The following is a 16,917-nucleotide window of genomic DNA, read 5'->3' on the forward strand; positions in this document are numbered from 1 at the left end:
CTGGCCACAGTGGTCATCTGTGTGGGCTTTGCTTGTGTGGGCTTTGCTTGTGTGGGCTTTGCTTGTGTGGGCTTTGCTTGTGTGGGCTTTGCTTGTGTGGGCTTTGCTTGTGTGGGCTTTGCTTGTGTGGGCTTTGCTTGTGTGGGCTTTGCTTGTGTGGGCTTTGCTTGTGTGGGCTTTGCTTGTGTGGGCTTTGCTTGTGTGGGCTTTGCTTGTGTGGGCTTTGCTTGTGTGGGCTTTGCTTGTGTGGGCTTTGCTTGTGTGGGCTTTGCTTGTGTGGGCTTTGCTTGTGTGGGCTTTGCTTGTGTGGGCTTTGCTTGTGTGGGCTTTGCTTGTGTGGGCTTTGCTTGTGTGGGCTTTGCTTGTGTGGGCTTTGCTTGTGTGGGCTTTGCTTGTGTGGGCTTTGCTTGTGTGGGCTTTGCTTGTGTGGGCTTTGCTTGTGTGGGCTTTGCTTGTGTGGGCTTTGCTTGTGTGGGCTTTGCTTGTGTGGGCTTTGCTTGTGTGGGCTTTGCTTGTGTGGGCTTTGCTTGTGTGGGCTTTGCTTGTGTGGGCTTTGCTTGTGTGGGCTTTGCTTGTGTGGGCTTTGCTTGTGTGGGCTTTGCTTGTGTGGGCTTTGCTTGTGTGGGCTTTGCTTGTGTGGGCTTTGCTTGTGTGGGCTTTGCTTGTGTGGGCTTTGCTTGTGTGGGCTTTGCTTGTGTGGGCTTTGCTTGTGTGGGCTTTGCTTGTGTGGGCTTTGCTTGTGTGGGCTTTGCTTGTGTGGGCTTTGCTTGTGTGGGCTTTGCTTGTGTGGGCTTTGCTTGTGTGGGCTTTGCTTGTGTGGGCTTTGCTTGTGTGGGCTTTGCTTGTGTGGGCTTTGCTTGTGTGGGCTTTGCTTGTGTGGGCTTTGCTTGTGTGGGCTTTGCTTGTGTGGGCTTTGCTTGTGTGGGCTTTGCTTGTGTGGGCTTTGCTTGTGTGGGCTTTGCTTGTGTGGGCTTTGCTTGTGTGGGCTTTGCTTGTGTGGGCTTTGCTTGTGTGGGCTTTGCTTGTGTGGGCTTTGCTTGTGTGGGCTTTGCTTGTGTGGGCTTTGCTTGTGTGGGCTTTGCTTGTGTGGGCTTTGCTTGTGTGGGCTTTGCTTGTGTGGGCTTTGCTTGTGTGGGCTTTGCTTGTGTGGGCTTTGCTTGTGTGGGCTTTGCTTGTGTGGGCTTTGCTTGTGTGGGCTTTGCTTGTGTGGGCTTTGCTTGTGTGGGCTTTGCTTGTGTGGGCTTTGCTTGTGTGGGCTTTGCTTGTGTGGGCTTTGCTTGTGTGGGCTTTGCTTGCGTGGGCTTTGCTTGTGTGGGCTTTGCTTGCGTGGGCTTTGCTTGCGTGGGCTTTTTTTTCTACTTCAGGAGGTGGCCTTTTGGCCAAATGATTAAATGTGTAGCAGTCTTTCTGTTGTGCCTGCTGCGACTCAACATTTCCTCTATATGGTGACTAACAACCTATCCTTTTTATAATACTGTTGTTCAATTCTGGAATGTCTGTTTCTGCACCCACTATTTATGTGACTTCTGCTATTCATCTTAAGATTCTTTGAGCACTTAGACTGAGTGGTCACTGTCTGGATTTTACCCTTACTCTGAAAAAGCATTGCTGTGTCCTGATGTATACCAGACTTTCCTTCCTAGTGCCTCGTACGCCTGTTGGGTCCCCGTGTGAAAATGGCTCTGAGCACTATGGGACTTAACTTCTGAGGTCATCAGTCCCCTATAACTCAGAACTAGTTAAACCTAACTAACCTAAGGACATTGCACACATCCATGCCAGAGGCAGGATTCGAACCTGCGACCGTAGCGGTCGCGCGGTTCCAGACTGCAGTGCCTAGAACTGCTCGGACACACTGGCCGGTGGTCCCCATGTGACTCGAACGCCTGTAGGGTCCTCGTATGTATATCTCTGCTTGTGGTTGTTCAGTGTAACACTTCTTTTCGATGTTTTACATTTTCATGGGATGAAATGACAAGCAGTAAACAAGAAATTTGGTGCAGGTCCCAAGCATTGTGTACATGTAATCTGTCTGTTAATTTGCTTCTGTGACAAGTGCGAATGTAGATGAGAATTGTATCTCAAAATGCAAAAATGGGAAAATGCGAAGTTACCTAATAAATGCTAATTCATATTGAATTGTACCCTATGAACTATTTTATCAGAGACAGTTTGAAGTAGCTTTATTTTCTGCATGTGAATATCAAAAATTGACCAATTTTCAGTTACTGGTGTTGCATATCATCTGGCAAAGCCCAAAGAAAATGCTCATAAAAAATAAATTGCACAAAGGCATTGAGATACCAGTAAGCCTGATGCTCTGATGACGCACTAGTTTACTCAACATACCACGCTTCCAGGTTTGATTTTTCTTTTTTAAAATGTGAACACTTCCAAAGCCAGTGTATTAACATCAGAGTTAAACGTATTTTTGGTGCAAACTTATGCTTGTACACACATGCTTGAAACATGTGGAGGCATTAGGGATTTGTTTGCTTGCACAAAACACATGCACGTGCCCATGCAAACTTGTTACACTTGCAGGTAAGTGTGGCAGGTGTTTTGAACTGTGGTTGCATCATCGACAGAGGTGAGACCTAAACTTCCTCGTTGACAACACTCGCACTCTTCGCAAGCATTTGTATGGTAGCAAGGACTGAAGGCTTGGCTTTGTTCATTGCACATTGTTTTCTTATTTTCTTATTATTTATTGGAAATGCACAGATACCTTGCAAAGAATTACATTCACCTTACATTACATTCACATTACTTGTCTTTGCTATAAGCTACTATGGATCTGTCTATTCCTGCATTTGATAATATGGTATTGGTCGTAAAATTCAAAGCACAACACACACACACACACACACACACACACACACACACACACACACACACACACACACACACACACACACACACACTCTCTCTCTCTCTCTCTCTCTCTCTCTCTCTCTCTCTCTCTCTCTCTCTCTCTCTCTCTCTCTCTCTCTCTCTCTCTTTAGTTTTGGTTCATGAAATAATTTGTTGTACCACACCTTGTGGTGAAAACCATGGGTTGCCAGACTCGTCATCACGTATCGCATTTCATGGTTAGTTTCTATCCAGGTCCTATCTTGCACAGCAGATGTTGCATAGAAGTCCTCCAGCATGCTGTTTTTCTTCTCATGCAAGTGTTTTCTTATTTTGCAATCAGTGAAGAGACTAATACTGCCCCATCACCAAGTTTCATTATGGCCCTCACAGCACCAAAAGGGGTAGGCCGTTCTGCTTTCGAAGAAATGCAGGAAATGAGTCCAGTCTGGCAGCCCTGCAAGAGGGAGGCCAGGCTTGTTTCCCTCATACCACTCCTCTATCCTCTGTTGGTCGAAATAAGAATTCATTTCTGTTAGTGGCCAATTGCCAGTTTGTAGTGTCTGCACTGCAGTGACTGGAAAAAAATCTGTGAGCGTATTTAGACTGTGCTGAAAAGTCTTACTGTAACATGCAAATAGTTAACTTTTGGTTCTATGTCTATGCTAAGTGTGTTGTCAGTTCTGTCTGTAGCATTGTGAAGTAAGAGTTGCACTGCAATGAATGTCATTGAAAAGCCAAAATCAATATTCTGTACATTTTGTAATTATTGAATTGGCAAGGAAAGGAAAATAATGTTGAGAAAGGCCTTAAATCCGAGAAGCATCCTATTCACTGGTGAGAAAATATTGCTGCTTTTCAACAGAAATAATTGTTTGCTGAAAGTTTAAAAAGAGCCAAAAGACTAACAGTGTATTTGGTTCCTTGTTTGTTGGTTGTGTTGCCAATGGTACGTCCACCTCACAGAATGACTGAATCAGATGCGTATCAAACTGCACTGCAGATGCTTGGAGGTTTTTTTCCCCCCATAAATATAGATGACACCAACAGTATCTTTTAATGTATTTGGAATCCATATGCAAAGCAGCAGCTGAAGAAGGGAACTAGCTTAGCCATTTAAATATAAACCTATCAGCATTTTAGGGGTTTTCCAACAGAGATGTGAATCATGCATGGAACATCTTGAAAAACCAAAACTGAATCTGTACATTTATTCCTTTGTCATATCATTCTCAGGATGAAAATAGTTTTAATTATCTTCCTCAGAAATTCTTGTCTTACAGTGCTGCTGCTTGGAAAGGAAGTGTGTGTATAAAACAATCGTGAAAACTGATCTGAAATTCACTGTTGGAAAAAAGTACTTTTCATGATGATCAATTTTTAATAATTATTATTTTCTTTTCCAGCTCGCAGTCCAGTTTTTTCTCATACCAATGCATCACTGCAAGGTCTATCCACTATACGTGCATTTCGTGCACAGCAAATGCTCGAAACAGAATTTGATCGTACTCAGGTTTGTATATCCAGCTATCCCATGCCATTCAGTTACCACAACAAATATTGCATTTTCATTAAGTACCTGTGTATTTTTTTACAGGATATAAATTCTTCTGCTTTCTACGTATTTATGGCTATCAGTAGAGCATTTGGTCTATGGTTGGATTTGGTTTGTGTTGCTTATCTTGCTGTTGTTGCTTACAGCTTTCTAATTCTGGGACAAGGTAAGTCAGTAAGAATGTTGTCGACTTCTCACCTCACAAGATATGCTGTGTCGAAATTCTTCAGAAACAATATTATTTGTGGACAACCTCCACCTCAGATCATAGAGGATATGACCATATTAATTGTTACAGCATCTACTTAACTTGAAGTTACGCTTTTTATGTGCAGATGTAAATTACATGTGTTTTTTTTTTTTTTTTTTTTTTAAGTTGCTAAAATTTGACATGATGTTGCACTCTCTTGCAGATGTGTTTGGAGGGAGTGTGGGTTTGGCAATCACACAGTCTCTCAATTTGATGGGCATGTTCCAATGGGGTATCCGTCAATCAGCTGAACTCATAAACCAGATGACTGGTGTAGAGCGTGTCCTAGAATTTGCCGATTTAAAGCCTGAACCATCACTAGAATCATCTGATGGTAAGTTTTGTAACTTGTTCCTGAAATTAATATTTCATTCAGCAGCAGACCATATACTGTTTTCAAAACTTTCAAACAGGTTAAAACTATGTGCTGGACTAAGACTCAAACCTAGAACCTTGCCTTTTGCAGACAATGCTGTCACAGACTGGTATATCTGGGTATGACACACAGCCTGTTCTCACAGCTGTACATCTGCCAGTACCTCGCTACTAACTTTCATACTTAACAGGACCTTTACTGCGTACCTAGTATTCTTTGTGAAATGCTAGTCCTGAGAGCCACCCAAGATAGCTGATATACCACACCTACATTTCCACTTAAGATTTTTATGACACATGCACCTAATATTCCCTGTTCTTTAGGAAAGGCATCTATTCCAAAGAACAGTGAATATCCGGACAAGTGCAGATACAGTTAAAACTGACTCGCTGTCATGTGACTACTTTTGCGCATTAACGATCAAAAGAAATTTTGACAAAATAAGAAACAGTTAGTGAAATTTAGAATAAACGAACTGAATCAGTTATAATTTTGGATTGCAAATCACTTGAACTGTTGCCATTACAGTGTTTGAGTAAATTTACTGTAAGATCATTAGTTGTGCATGAGATGTGTGTCAAAAAATCAGGTGACTTCATAGTTTTATGAAAAATATTTCTTTATTCATCAACGTTTATGTTGGCCTCCTCAAAGTAATTCCCCTTAGATACAATATGCTTGTGCCAACTCTTCTTCCAACCCTCATAAGCGCCCCTCACAAGTGCCCCCTCACAAGTGTCCCCATAAGCGCTCCCCCCCCCCCCCTCATAAGCCCCCCCCCTCCCCCCCCCCCCCCCCCCCCCCGTCATAAGCACTTCCCTCATAAGCACTTTATGGTGCAGCCGTGAGTACTTCCAGCCATGCATTTTTTTATTTCCTCAATTGTTGAAAATTTTCATCCTTTCATAAGTCTGTTCAGTTTTGGGATCAGGAAAAAGTTGCAGGGGACCAAATGTGGTGAAAATGCTGGCTGAGGCATGATTGTCATGTTCCTGGCCAAAAAATCTCCCGCAAACAACTATGAATGAACAGGTGCATTGTTGTGATGAAAAAGCCATGAAATGTTTTTCTGCAATTCGATGTTTTTTTCATATTGCTTTTCGCAAACAGCGCATAACGTTAAGGTAATACTCCTTATTGACTGTATGACCTTGAGACAAAAATTTGTGATGCACTATGTCATGGTAATTGAGCAAAACTTTGACATTTGATTGAAACTGGTGTGCTTTTTTCGGTCTTGGCTCTCCGGGATGCTTCCATTGGGACAATTGGGCTTTGGTTTTGACGTCATAACCATAAAAACATGTTTCGTCACTAGTTAATGACCCTTTTGAGCAAATAGGGATCATCTTTGATGTCATTCCACAGCCCCTGAGTGATGCTCATGAGACACTTCTTCTGATCAAAATTGCGAAGTTTTGGAGCAAACTTCGCTGACACACCTCATGCCCAAAACATTCGAAAAAATTCCGTGACATGAGCTGACCAATATGCCAACATCCTCAGCTGCTTCTCTTATGGTAATTAGACAATTTTCTTAACAGCTTTGGTGTTATCATATGTTGTTGTTGTTGTTGTTGTTGTGCTGGGGCATCCAGAGTGAGGTTCGTCATTAGCATCTTTCCGACCATCGTGGAAGAGCTTGTACCACTTGTAAACAATTTTTTTTTTCTTTCTTTTAAATTATTACTTAGAGCCGACTCACTGTATGACACTGACACTTCCACACTCAATTTTATGCAAATTCTTCGGTCCATTTTTTTATAATAATCTAAAACTGTCGAGCACACTAAAACACATTTAACCTTTCTATCTGTCAAAAGCAAACAAAGTACACTGTATACTTGAAACTGTGAATATATGTTCAGGACATGTGTACCAACATAACAAGTAAAAAAGATCAATAATCAAATGTAAGTTGCCTGCGCAGTTTGAAAAGTCGCATTATTTTTTGGACAAACTTACAAACTAGTCACAATATTGTAATCAGGTGAGAATGGAATCAAAAGCACTGACTCAAGCTCAGATGTAAAAACAAAGTTAATCAGAAAACCAGCAAAATAATTCTTTAGGTTTAACCAAATTTTACGTAAGCTCCTTTTACGTCACTGTACCTTGTCCAATATATTTCCATTCAGTAGATTGCATCCTTGAATCCTGGTTGTAGAGTGCTTGTAACATTGTCCATTACCTTTACCTTAAACACTTCATTGGACTTAAAATGTTTACCATTAACTAATTTCTTTAGATGTGGCGATAGTTGGAAAGCAGTGTGTGAAAAGTAAAAAGTTGCAATCCCTCAGTTTTCCTTCTAGCAAAGCAATCATGTGGGTATGTGCATTGCCGCAGTGTAATGAAACACCAGTGACTTTCACAATTAGTGGCAAGGTGGACTGGCTAGTTGCCTGTGATAATCTGATGTGTAGGTGGAGAAATGCTGAAGTTGCATGATGCAGGACATGAACTGGTTTGTGGCATGTGGGTTTACCTCGTGCTGTGCACTCAGAAGTGCAAGTATCTTCTGTATATAAGAAGCGTAAAAGAATGGAGCTACAAAATTACAGATGAATATCACTAACAATTGCTTGCTGGAGAATCCTTGAACACACAATAAATTTTCTTGAGACTGAGAAGCTTATGTCCATGCATCATCATGGTTTTAGGAAGCATTGTTCATGTGCAACTCATCTTGCCCTTACCTTGTAGAATACATGGCAAACTATGGATGAAGGGCAAGAGGCAGAGGGCAGAGTTCTGGATTTTGGGAAAGCATTAGACATGGGGCCCCACTACGGATGATTAATGAAGGTATGAGCATATGGAATAGGTTACAAAATATCTGAGGGACCCAAAGAACCCAGTATGCTGTCCTTGATGGTGAGTTCATCAGAGATAAGGGTATCCTCAGGAGGGTCCCAGGGAAATGTAATACACCTGCTGTTGTTTCTGGATACATAAATGACCTGGCAGACAGTAATGTGTTGTTGTTTGTTGTTGATGCTGTAGTGTTTAGGAAGATTTCAAAGTTGACTGTAGGATGATAGAAGATTGGTTAGACAAAATTTATAGTTCATGTGATGACAGGCAGCTCACTCTAAATGTATAAAAATGTAGGTTAATGTGGATGAGTAGGGAAAACAAACATGTAATGTTTGGATATAGCATTAGTATTGTCCTGCTTGACACAGTCATATCATTTAAAGATGAGGGCATAATGTTGCAAAATGATGCGAAAGAATGAGCATATAAGGATTATGGTAGGGAAGGCAAATGGTAGACTTCGATTTATTGGGAGAATTTCTAGAAAATGTGTTTCATCTTTAAAGGAGACAGCAAGCTAGACAAGAGTGTGATCTATTATTGAGTGCTGCTTCAGTGTTCATTATCTGTACCAGGTTGGATGAAAGTAAGACATCAGACCAGTTCAGAAGTGGGATGCTAGATTTGCTACTGGAGGGGTTGAATAGCGCGGAAGTATTGTGGAGATGCTTCGGTAACTCAAATGAGAATCTCTCGCTCTCGCTCTCGCTCTCGCTCGTGTGTGTGTGTGTGTGTGTGTGTGTGTGTGTGTGTGTGTGTGTGTGTGAAGAGCTCTGCCTACCAGAGTAAACACACATCAGAGATGACGCCAGCCCTTTCTACAGGAGTTTTCTAAATGAAACATGATGCGTATGGGCCTGCTGGCTTCTAACTACTGCCAGAAGTGACTTTGCAATTTCACCACTTCACAGAAAGAGGCTTTCTCTTGCAGTCCTGACCTCATTCAAACTATATTTTTCATCCACTGGAGATAAAACTGAATTTGTGTCTAACAATTATTGTCTTAACCTTTGAATGTAATTGGTGAAAATAATCCCAGAAAACAATGGTAATAACCTTTCTGGTAGAGAAAATTCTCTTCATTTTCTTTGGAGCGTGGCTGTTCCATCAGCTGATGCACAGTTAGATGTATTTTGTCAGTGAAAAACATCTATATGTAGGCTGCCCCTAGGCAGAGGTACAAGACAGTTTTCTTACTGTAAAGCGTTTACTAATGAAACAAACTGTTGACAGCTCATGCTGTTTAAATTTCTTGAGTTTACTTCTGGTTTTCCCCTAAACTAAATTAGAAAAATCCGTATTTTATCAAAAGTTGTCACACAGTTAAAGAGCCAAGGTATACTTCCTGCCTGGTACTAAATTGGCACAGAGGTTTCTTTGCGTTTTGTAGGGTACAGCTTTGGTAGCCACTTGCCACAGTTGACATGCTGAGCAACTGTTGGGCTTGTAAATGAGACTGAACATACAGTGAACCGTCAGTGTCCTCCTCCGGAGCTAAGTAATTAAAACCAGATAGGGATAAAGTATCAGGGGACTGTGTTATACTGTTGCAACTGCCTTATTCTTATCCATATTAATTTGGGTTTCACGAAGATTGAGTTGAAAAAAAGTGAGTGATAGTATGTTTTTCTCCAAACAATATGTTTTGCATTAAGTGTACTTCACTCCTTTTGCATTGCTGCAGTGTATAGTTAGGGTAATTCCTTAGTTTAGTTTCTGGATGCCTCGAAGCTGCACTCTGTCAACTAACTATGGTGAATTTGGGCATAAAACTTTTAAATCAAGATGTTACAAAGTACATATATTGTAAATGTCCTAATGATATATAAAATGATTTTTAAGGGACATATTTCACTTCTATAGTAACTGAAAACTATACATTTACTCCCAGTAGTCTGATTTTGGCTTAATTCTGTTGTCAAGGGTTGCTGTGAGATCAGGTAACAGATGAAATGCCTATATTATGAATAGTAATCGACATACACACACGGTGTCAAAAAGTGAGCATACTGTCAGAAGTTCATATGTCAGATACAGTGGTGGTGACTTTCTTTTGTGGACCATCTACATCTACACTCGGCAAACCACTGAGATGCATGGGGGAGGGCACATCCTATTGTACTTACTAGGTTCTTCCTGTTCCATTCACATACAGAGCTTGGGAAGAACGATTATTTGAATGCCTCTGAGTGCGCAGTAATTCCCCTAATCTTATCCTTATGATCCCTATGTGAGTAATGCATCGGGGGCTGTATTACATGTGAAGGAAAACTTAAATTGAATAAACAGATTTGTGTCTTAATAGTAGCAAATACCTTCTCTTCCATGTTACAGGTAAAAAACCACCACCCAACTGGCCATCAGCAGGACAGATAAAATTTAAACATGTGTTCCTGAAGTATAATGAAAATGAACCACCTGTGCTGAAAAATTTAAATTTTACTGTAATGCCACGAGAAAAGGTTAGTAATATAACATACTCGGATCATGCTATTATGTTCTGTTGGATAAATATGTCTGCATTAGAAGAGCATCAGCAAGGGCAGGTACCTCAGTTAAACCTTCAAGGAAAAATGTAATAATTAAGATTTATAAACAGAAAATGAATTCAGGTAACTGAACCTTGCTCCTCATAAATATTCACATAGTAGAGATGCTAACCTTTTGTTACCTGCAGCGGGTTAAAGTAAAGCAAACAGGAGAAAAATAAATTGTAAGGCAGTTACAAATTTCTATTATTTATGAGAAATTTCTTATTAATTTAGGTAAGTTACCTTCATACTTCATGCCTACAGGCCTTAACATTGCATTTAGCATGTGTAGGAAAATTCTCTCATTGCCTTCACAGGATCTGTGGAAAGAAAGCCAGGGGTCAGCAACTGTGCATTTGTTTCCTAACAAATCGGATTTCTGAGAAAACTGAAGATGAAAAAATCTTTTATTTTTCTGTGGACTTCATCAGAAATATAAATGATGGTGCATTTTTAGGAGATGTATATTCAATTTTAAATCCTTAATTTGTGAGAAGTACTGTACTAAGTTTCAGCTGCCATCACTATGGAATTTTTGAAAAGGAATTCATCATGCTCTTCAGATGGTGGCAGCATTTAGTGCCCAGTGGGATGAATGGATGTCAAATTGTTATTTTAATGGGAAAATAGATATTGGGCACTGAGGTAGAAAAATTAAAAAATGAAGCAAACAGGAACTTTGCACTTTCCTGAAACTGCAGAATAGTTTGCATGTTTATATATAAAATTAGGATGAGGAGAAGTAATAGGTAATGAATTAAGAGGCAAGCAGGAAAATGGTTGGGGACTGCAAAGGGCCACATTTTTTGAGGCAACAAAGAAGAAACTAATAATATCACAAAAGAATGCACATATTGCAAGTATTAGGTTGTAGTTAGGCCATACCACAGAAAGAAGAAAGAAACGGACTTCATTGCAGTTGCATGATAAGGAAAGCTGCTGTTGGTTCACTCTTAGTTTTGCAGATGATGTATGTTGTTAATTGTGTTTCTAGGCCACATACAGTTTCTGATGAGGACACACTTGTGTTATTATATAGCAACTGAGAAATAATATTCTACTCAAGTACTTTAATCTTTTTGTGGAAAAGTGCTTTAGCTCTGGATGGCTGTTACACTGTTTAAAGTGGATATGCAAAGTTTCATTCCCATTTACATCATGCATGTTGTTCTCACAAATTTTTGTTTCCAGGTTGGCATAGTTGGTCGAACAGGAGCAGGCAAATCATCTCTCATGGCTGCACTCTTTAGACTAGCAAACATTGAAGGAGAAATTTTAATAGATAACATTGACACAAGCACTATAGGCCTGCACGACTTCCGTCCTAAGATATCGATAATTCCTCAAGAGCCAGTGCTCTTTTCTGGATCTCTTCGTAAGAACCTGGATCCATTTGATGAGTTCCCAGATTCTGAATTGTGGCTTGCACTGGAAGCAGTAAGTATTCATGTGATTTGATGGATGAAGTTAATTTAAGATCAGAGTTATACAATGTTTCGATAACGAGGAAATGTGTGTGGAGAAAAAAACTTTGTATTTCTAAGAGATTAACTTATTAATCTACAAAAGCATAACTTGAGAGTGGTATGTGTCTGGATAGCTGGTTGTGAAACAAAAAAAGTGAGCGAGTATGAGGTTCACCTGAAAGTCACCAAAATTTATGTTGCATGGGAAATAATGTCAGTGTGCTTATGCTCGAATAGTGTGAAAGACACGCTGATTTCTTCTTCTTGAAATATAAGCGAATGTGAAATCCATTCTGTAATATGATTTTCAGTGTTGGAAAAACTTCAATCTATGGAACTTACTGGCAAATAATGTGCTGTATATGAATGGAATATGAGGAGTTGAAGGTGTTGTACATGAATGGTTTTAGATGAAAAGTGGAAGGAAGAATATTAAAGATGCTAGAAGCGGTATGAGTGTGTTGTCAGCAATTAACTGGTTAGGTGATTGGTTAGTTTCATGTTCCATGGATTATTTGTATGTTTAGTTGTATTGTTGTATAACTAGTAATTCCTCATTTTAATTTCACCGTTGTAAGTAAGTACAGGTACATTCTGACTATTTACGAGTGATACATTTTATTTATTTGTTTATACAAATGTTAATCAGTAATTCTTGTCCACCAAATTGTACATGTTACAAGAATAGAAAGTCTTCTATGGAATAAAAGCAGTTGTTAGGAGAAACTTCTTCAGTTTGTTTTCAAATTTAACTTTGCTGTTCTTTAGACACATTATTGGGTAGGTGATCAAAAATTTTGGCAACATTGGGTACCCTTTTTTTTGTAAATACAGTGTTTATATGGCGTAATTAATGTATTTTTTCTTCTGGCGTTGTGTTTATTGTTGTTGATTTTGAACTGTGGTGGGTTATTTACAGCAAGCTTCGTAAGGGAATACATACGCTGTGAAGCAGTAGTCAGAGTGCCTAACCCTTTAAACAGATGTCTACAAGATGATCACGAATGAACACAACACATTATTTTTACAGCACATTTTTGAGCATTGAAAACTTTCTTTGTTTTTAAGTATTTGTATTTGTATTTATTTATTTATCCTATGGATCACATATTGTACAAAGTACACATGATATAGGACAAGTCATTATTCTTAAAAAATATGTAGTTTGGAGAAAAAAAATAGGCAATGGACTGCCATTTAAAAAAATGTACACAAAATTGTTCATTGATGAATATAGTAACTTCACATACAGAGAATACAAACAATTTACATGGTGAACTAAGAAACATGTAGGCAATGTAGTGCTACTTTAAATTTACACAAATAATCACTGAGATTACAGAATAGTGAAAATGTCAACTGGAAACACAACAGAAGGACAATGTCATGTAAAAACTACATTAAACATGAAATTAACATTGAGATTTCACAGACAATTAAGTTTTAATACTAATAGAATGTGTACTTGTACATTCAAAAAGCGAGTTAAAAAATTTTGGGAAGTGAAACTGAAACATAGTTCTGTATAGTAGAAATTAGGTTATTATTTTGCCTACAGAATGTTTTACTCGAATCACAGTATTTTACAAAGGAACTTCATAATTTTTCATTTCCAGGAATTCTTGTACTGAATAGAAACATTGTTTTGTCAGAAATGCCTTTAGTTTATTTTTAAATATTGGATCTGGAGCAGTTTTTATTTGTTCTGGAATTTTATTGTGTAATACGACACCCAGATGAGTTATATATTTTTGGTATGATGATGTCCTTGAAAAAATTTGATGGATATTAGATTGCCCTCTGGTATAATGAGCGTGTATATCATTGTTTTGGATTAATTTGCCTGTTCTTGAGAGGTATTCCCTGGTGTATAGGATTGTTTCTTGAATGAATAGGAATGGGATGCTTAGAACATTAAGCTTTATAAATTGACATTTACAGGATTCCAGCTTTTTGAGGCCACAGATTATCCTCAGTGCTCTTTTTTGTAGTTTAAATATATTTGTACTGTGAGTTGAATTTCCCCAAAAGATGATTCCATAGTGGAGCAATGAGTGGAACTGCGCATGGTATGCTTGCATTAGTGTGGATTTACGTGTAGTAGATTTTAGTATTCTTAGTCCATAGCACAATGATAAGAGTTTCTTTGATAAGTTGTTTATATGAGTGTCCCATTTCAAATTTTGTTGGACCCATAGACCCAAAAATTTTGTTGCATTTACTTTTTCAATTTTATCATTATTTAACTTTATTTGGATAGTTTTTTGATTGGATGTGGGAATTAGATGGAAGTTGATACATAGTGTTTTCCCACTATTAACAATTAGGCCATTTTTGTTAAACCACTCAGTTTTTTCATAGAGTTGTCAGATATTGTCTGAAGGGATTCAGGGCTAGATCCAGTCAACACTATGCTTGTATCATCAGCTAACAGGATAGTTTTTTGTGGGCTCATACGTTCAACAAGATCATCTATGTAAATGAGGAAAAGTAATGGCCCTAGAACAGAACCCTGGGGAACACCATATCTTACTGTTCTTTCCTCCGAGAGGAAAACTGAGTTATTTATTTTATTCTGTACGTTAATATCGTATTGAAGTGATACCTTCTGTCTGCGGTTTTGTAGGTAAGAGCATAGCCAGTTGTGAGCCACACCTCTTATTCCTCTTCTTTCCAATTTAGCAAGCAGTATTTTATTATCTAGTATGTCAAAGGCTTTAGAGAGATCTAAGAAGATACCTGCAACTATATTATGTTGGTCAATTGATTTCAGTATGTGGTCCAACAGTTCAAAAATTGCTGTCTGGGTGGATAAAGATTTACTAAAACCATGTTGTTGAATGCTGATTGGTGCGTGGTTTTTATGAAATTTATAAGTCTGTCATAAAGTTTTTCCAGGATTTTTGAAAAGATGCTTAATATGGATAATGGTCTATAATTGGATACTAAATCAGGGGAACCTTTCTTTAGTAATGGTGAGACTTTAGCTATTTTGAGAGCATCTGGAAAAATGCCAGTTTTTAATGATTGGTTGTAGATGGTTGATAATGGCTTTACTATATGGGGAGCACACACCTTTAATATGAGGTCAGGTACTTCATCATAGCCACTAGAGATTTTATTGCGTAACAATTTTATTATGTTAATAATTTCATCAGGGTTTGTTTCATAAACAAACATTGTAGCATTAGTGCTGTTTGACGTATTGGTGGAATTGAAGGACGATACCTTGAAGTTTGCCTGAATGAGATCTTCTGCTAGTGAGGTGAAATATTCATTGAACTTGTTTACAACTGTGTATGGATCTGTGACCTTAGAGTCATTAAGTGTTAGAGAAATGTTTTCCTTTTTAGGTGTTGAACTACAAGTTTCTTTTTTTAATAACTTTCCACATAGCTTTCATTTTGTTTGAAGAGTTTCTTATGAAATTGTCATTCCATAAAAGTTTTGCCTGTCTAATCACTCTAAGATAAGTTTTTTGTAGGCTTTACAATAGTCAGAAAATTCTTCAGTGACTGTGTATTTCTTGGAGCAATATTGGAGAAATCTGTTTCTCTCACTAGAAATTTTGATTCCTTTTGTTACCCATGACTTTCTATTTTGATTGCTTGAAGTTTTTGTTTCAAAAGGAAATGCTGTATTAAAGTAATAAAGGAAGGTGTTATGGAAGCTTAAGAACATATTATCAACAGTTGTTTGCATGTAAACACTGTCCCAATTTTCCTTAGCTAATAGGAAGTTAAAAATCCTAATATTGCCATCTGAAAAGTTTCTTCTTTGAAATACTTTTTTGGGGCTGATTTTACTATTTTCCATGTGAATGCTCAGTAGCTGAGCATCATGGTCACTGTATCCCATGCTCAGTACTTCACCAGTGAATTTGTAACCAGTATCAGTTATGAAGATTTGATCAATTATTGAATCAGTATGCTCTGTTGATCTTGTTGGAGAGTGTATTGTGGGGATCATATTAAAGGATTTGGTCATGTTTAACAAAACCTTTAATATGAGGTCAGGTACTTCATCATAGCCACTAGAGATTTATTGCGTAACAATTTTATTATGTTAATAATTTCATCAGGGTTTGTTTCATAAACAAACATTGTAGCATTAGTGCTGTTTGACGTATTGGTGGAATTGAAGGACGATACCTTGAAGTTTGCCTGAATGAGATCTTCTGCTAGTGAGGTGAAATATTCATTGAACTTGTTTACAACTGTGTATGGATCTGGAAATATTCATTGAACTTGTTTACAACTGTGTATGGATCTGTGACCTTAGAGTCATTAAGTGTTAGAGAAATGTTTTCCTTTTTAGGTGTTGAACTACAAGTTTCTTTTTTTAATAACTTTCCACATAGCTTTCATTTTGTTTGAAGAGTTTCTTATGAAATTGTCATTCCATAAAAGTTTTGCCTGTCTAATCACTCTAAGATAAGTTTTTTGTAGGCTTTACAATAGTCAGAAAATTCTTCAGTGACTGTGTATTTCTTGGAGCAATATTGGAGAAATCTGTTTCTCTCACTAGAAATTTTGATTCCTTTTGTTACCCATGACTTTCTATTTTGATTGCTTGAAGTTTTTGTTTCAAAAGGAAATGCTGTATTAAAGTAATAAAGGAAGGTGTTATGGAAGCTTAAGAACATATTATCAACAGTTGTTTGCATGTAAACACTGTCCCAATTTTCCTTAGCTAATAGGAAGTTAAAAATCCTAATATTGCCATCTGAAAAGTTTCTTCTTTGAAATACTTTTTTGGGGCTGATTTTACTATTTTCCATGTGAATGCTCAGTAGCTGAGCATCATGGTCACTGTATCCCATGCTCAGTACTTCACCAGTGAATTTGTAACCAGTATCAGTTATGAAGATTTGATCAATTATTGAATCAGTATGCTCTGTTGATCTTGTTGGAGAGTGTATTGTGGGGATCATATTAAAGGATTTGGTCATGTTTAACAAATCAAGTTTAGCATTACTGTTTTTTGATAAATCAATGTTAAAATCGCCACAAAGTATTATTCTCATATTTAATGAGCTGACACTATTCAGCAGAACTTCTAATTTG

At 38.1% G+C, this 16,917-nt stretch overlaps 1 protein-coding gene across 3 annotated transcripts in view; it reads left to right on the top strand.

The window, feature by feature from the left end:
- The window catches only part of LOC124775010 (probable multidrug resistance-associated protein lethal(2)03659), a 289,731-nt gene that overhangs the window by 256,892 nt on the left and 15,922 nt on the right, over positions 1-16,917 (top strand). For all 3 annotated transcript variants that reach the window (XM_047249766.1, XM_047249768.1, XM_047249767.1), the window contains 5 exons: positions 4,260-4,366; positions 4,451-4,574; positions 4,822-4,992; positions 10,189-10,316; positions 11,577-11,822. In XM_047249766.1, the coding sequence (XP_047105722.1) occupies positions 4,260-4,366; positions 4,451-4,574; positions 4,822-4,992; positions 10,189-10,316; positions 11,577-11,822 (776 nt within the window). The remainder of the gene's footprint in view (positions 1-4,259; positions 4,367-4,450; positions 4,575-4,821; positions 4,993-10,188; positions 10,317-11,576; positions 11,823-16,917) is intronic.

The sequence above is a fragment of the Schistocerca piceifrons genome, chromosome 2, assembly GCF_021461385.2.
Source record: "Schistocerca piceifrons isolate TAMUIC-IGC-003096 chromosome 2, iqSchPice1.1, whole genome shotgun sequence".
In the NCBI taxonomy this organism is placed as follows: domain Eukaryota; kingdom Metazoa; phylum Arthropoda; class Insecta; order Orthoptera; family Acrididae; genus Schistocerca; species Schistocerca piceifrons.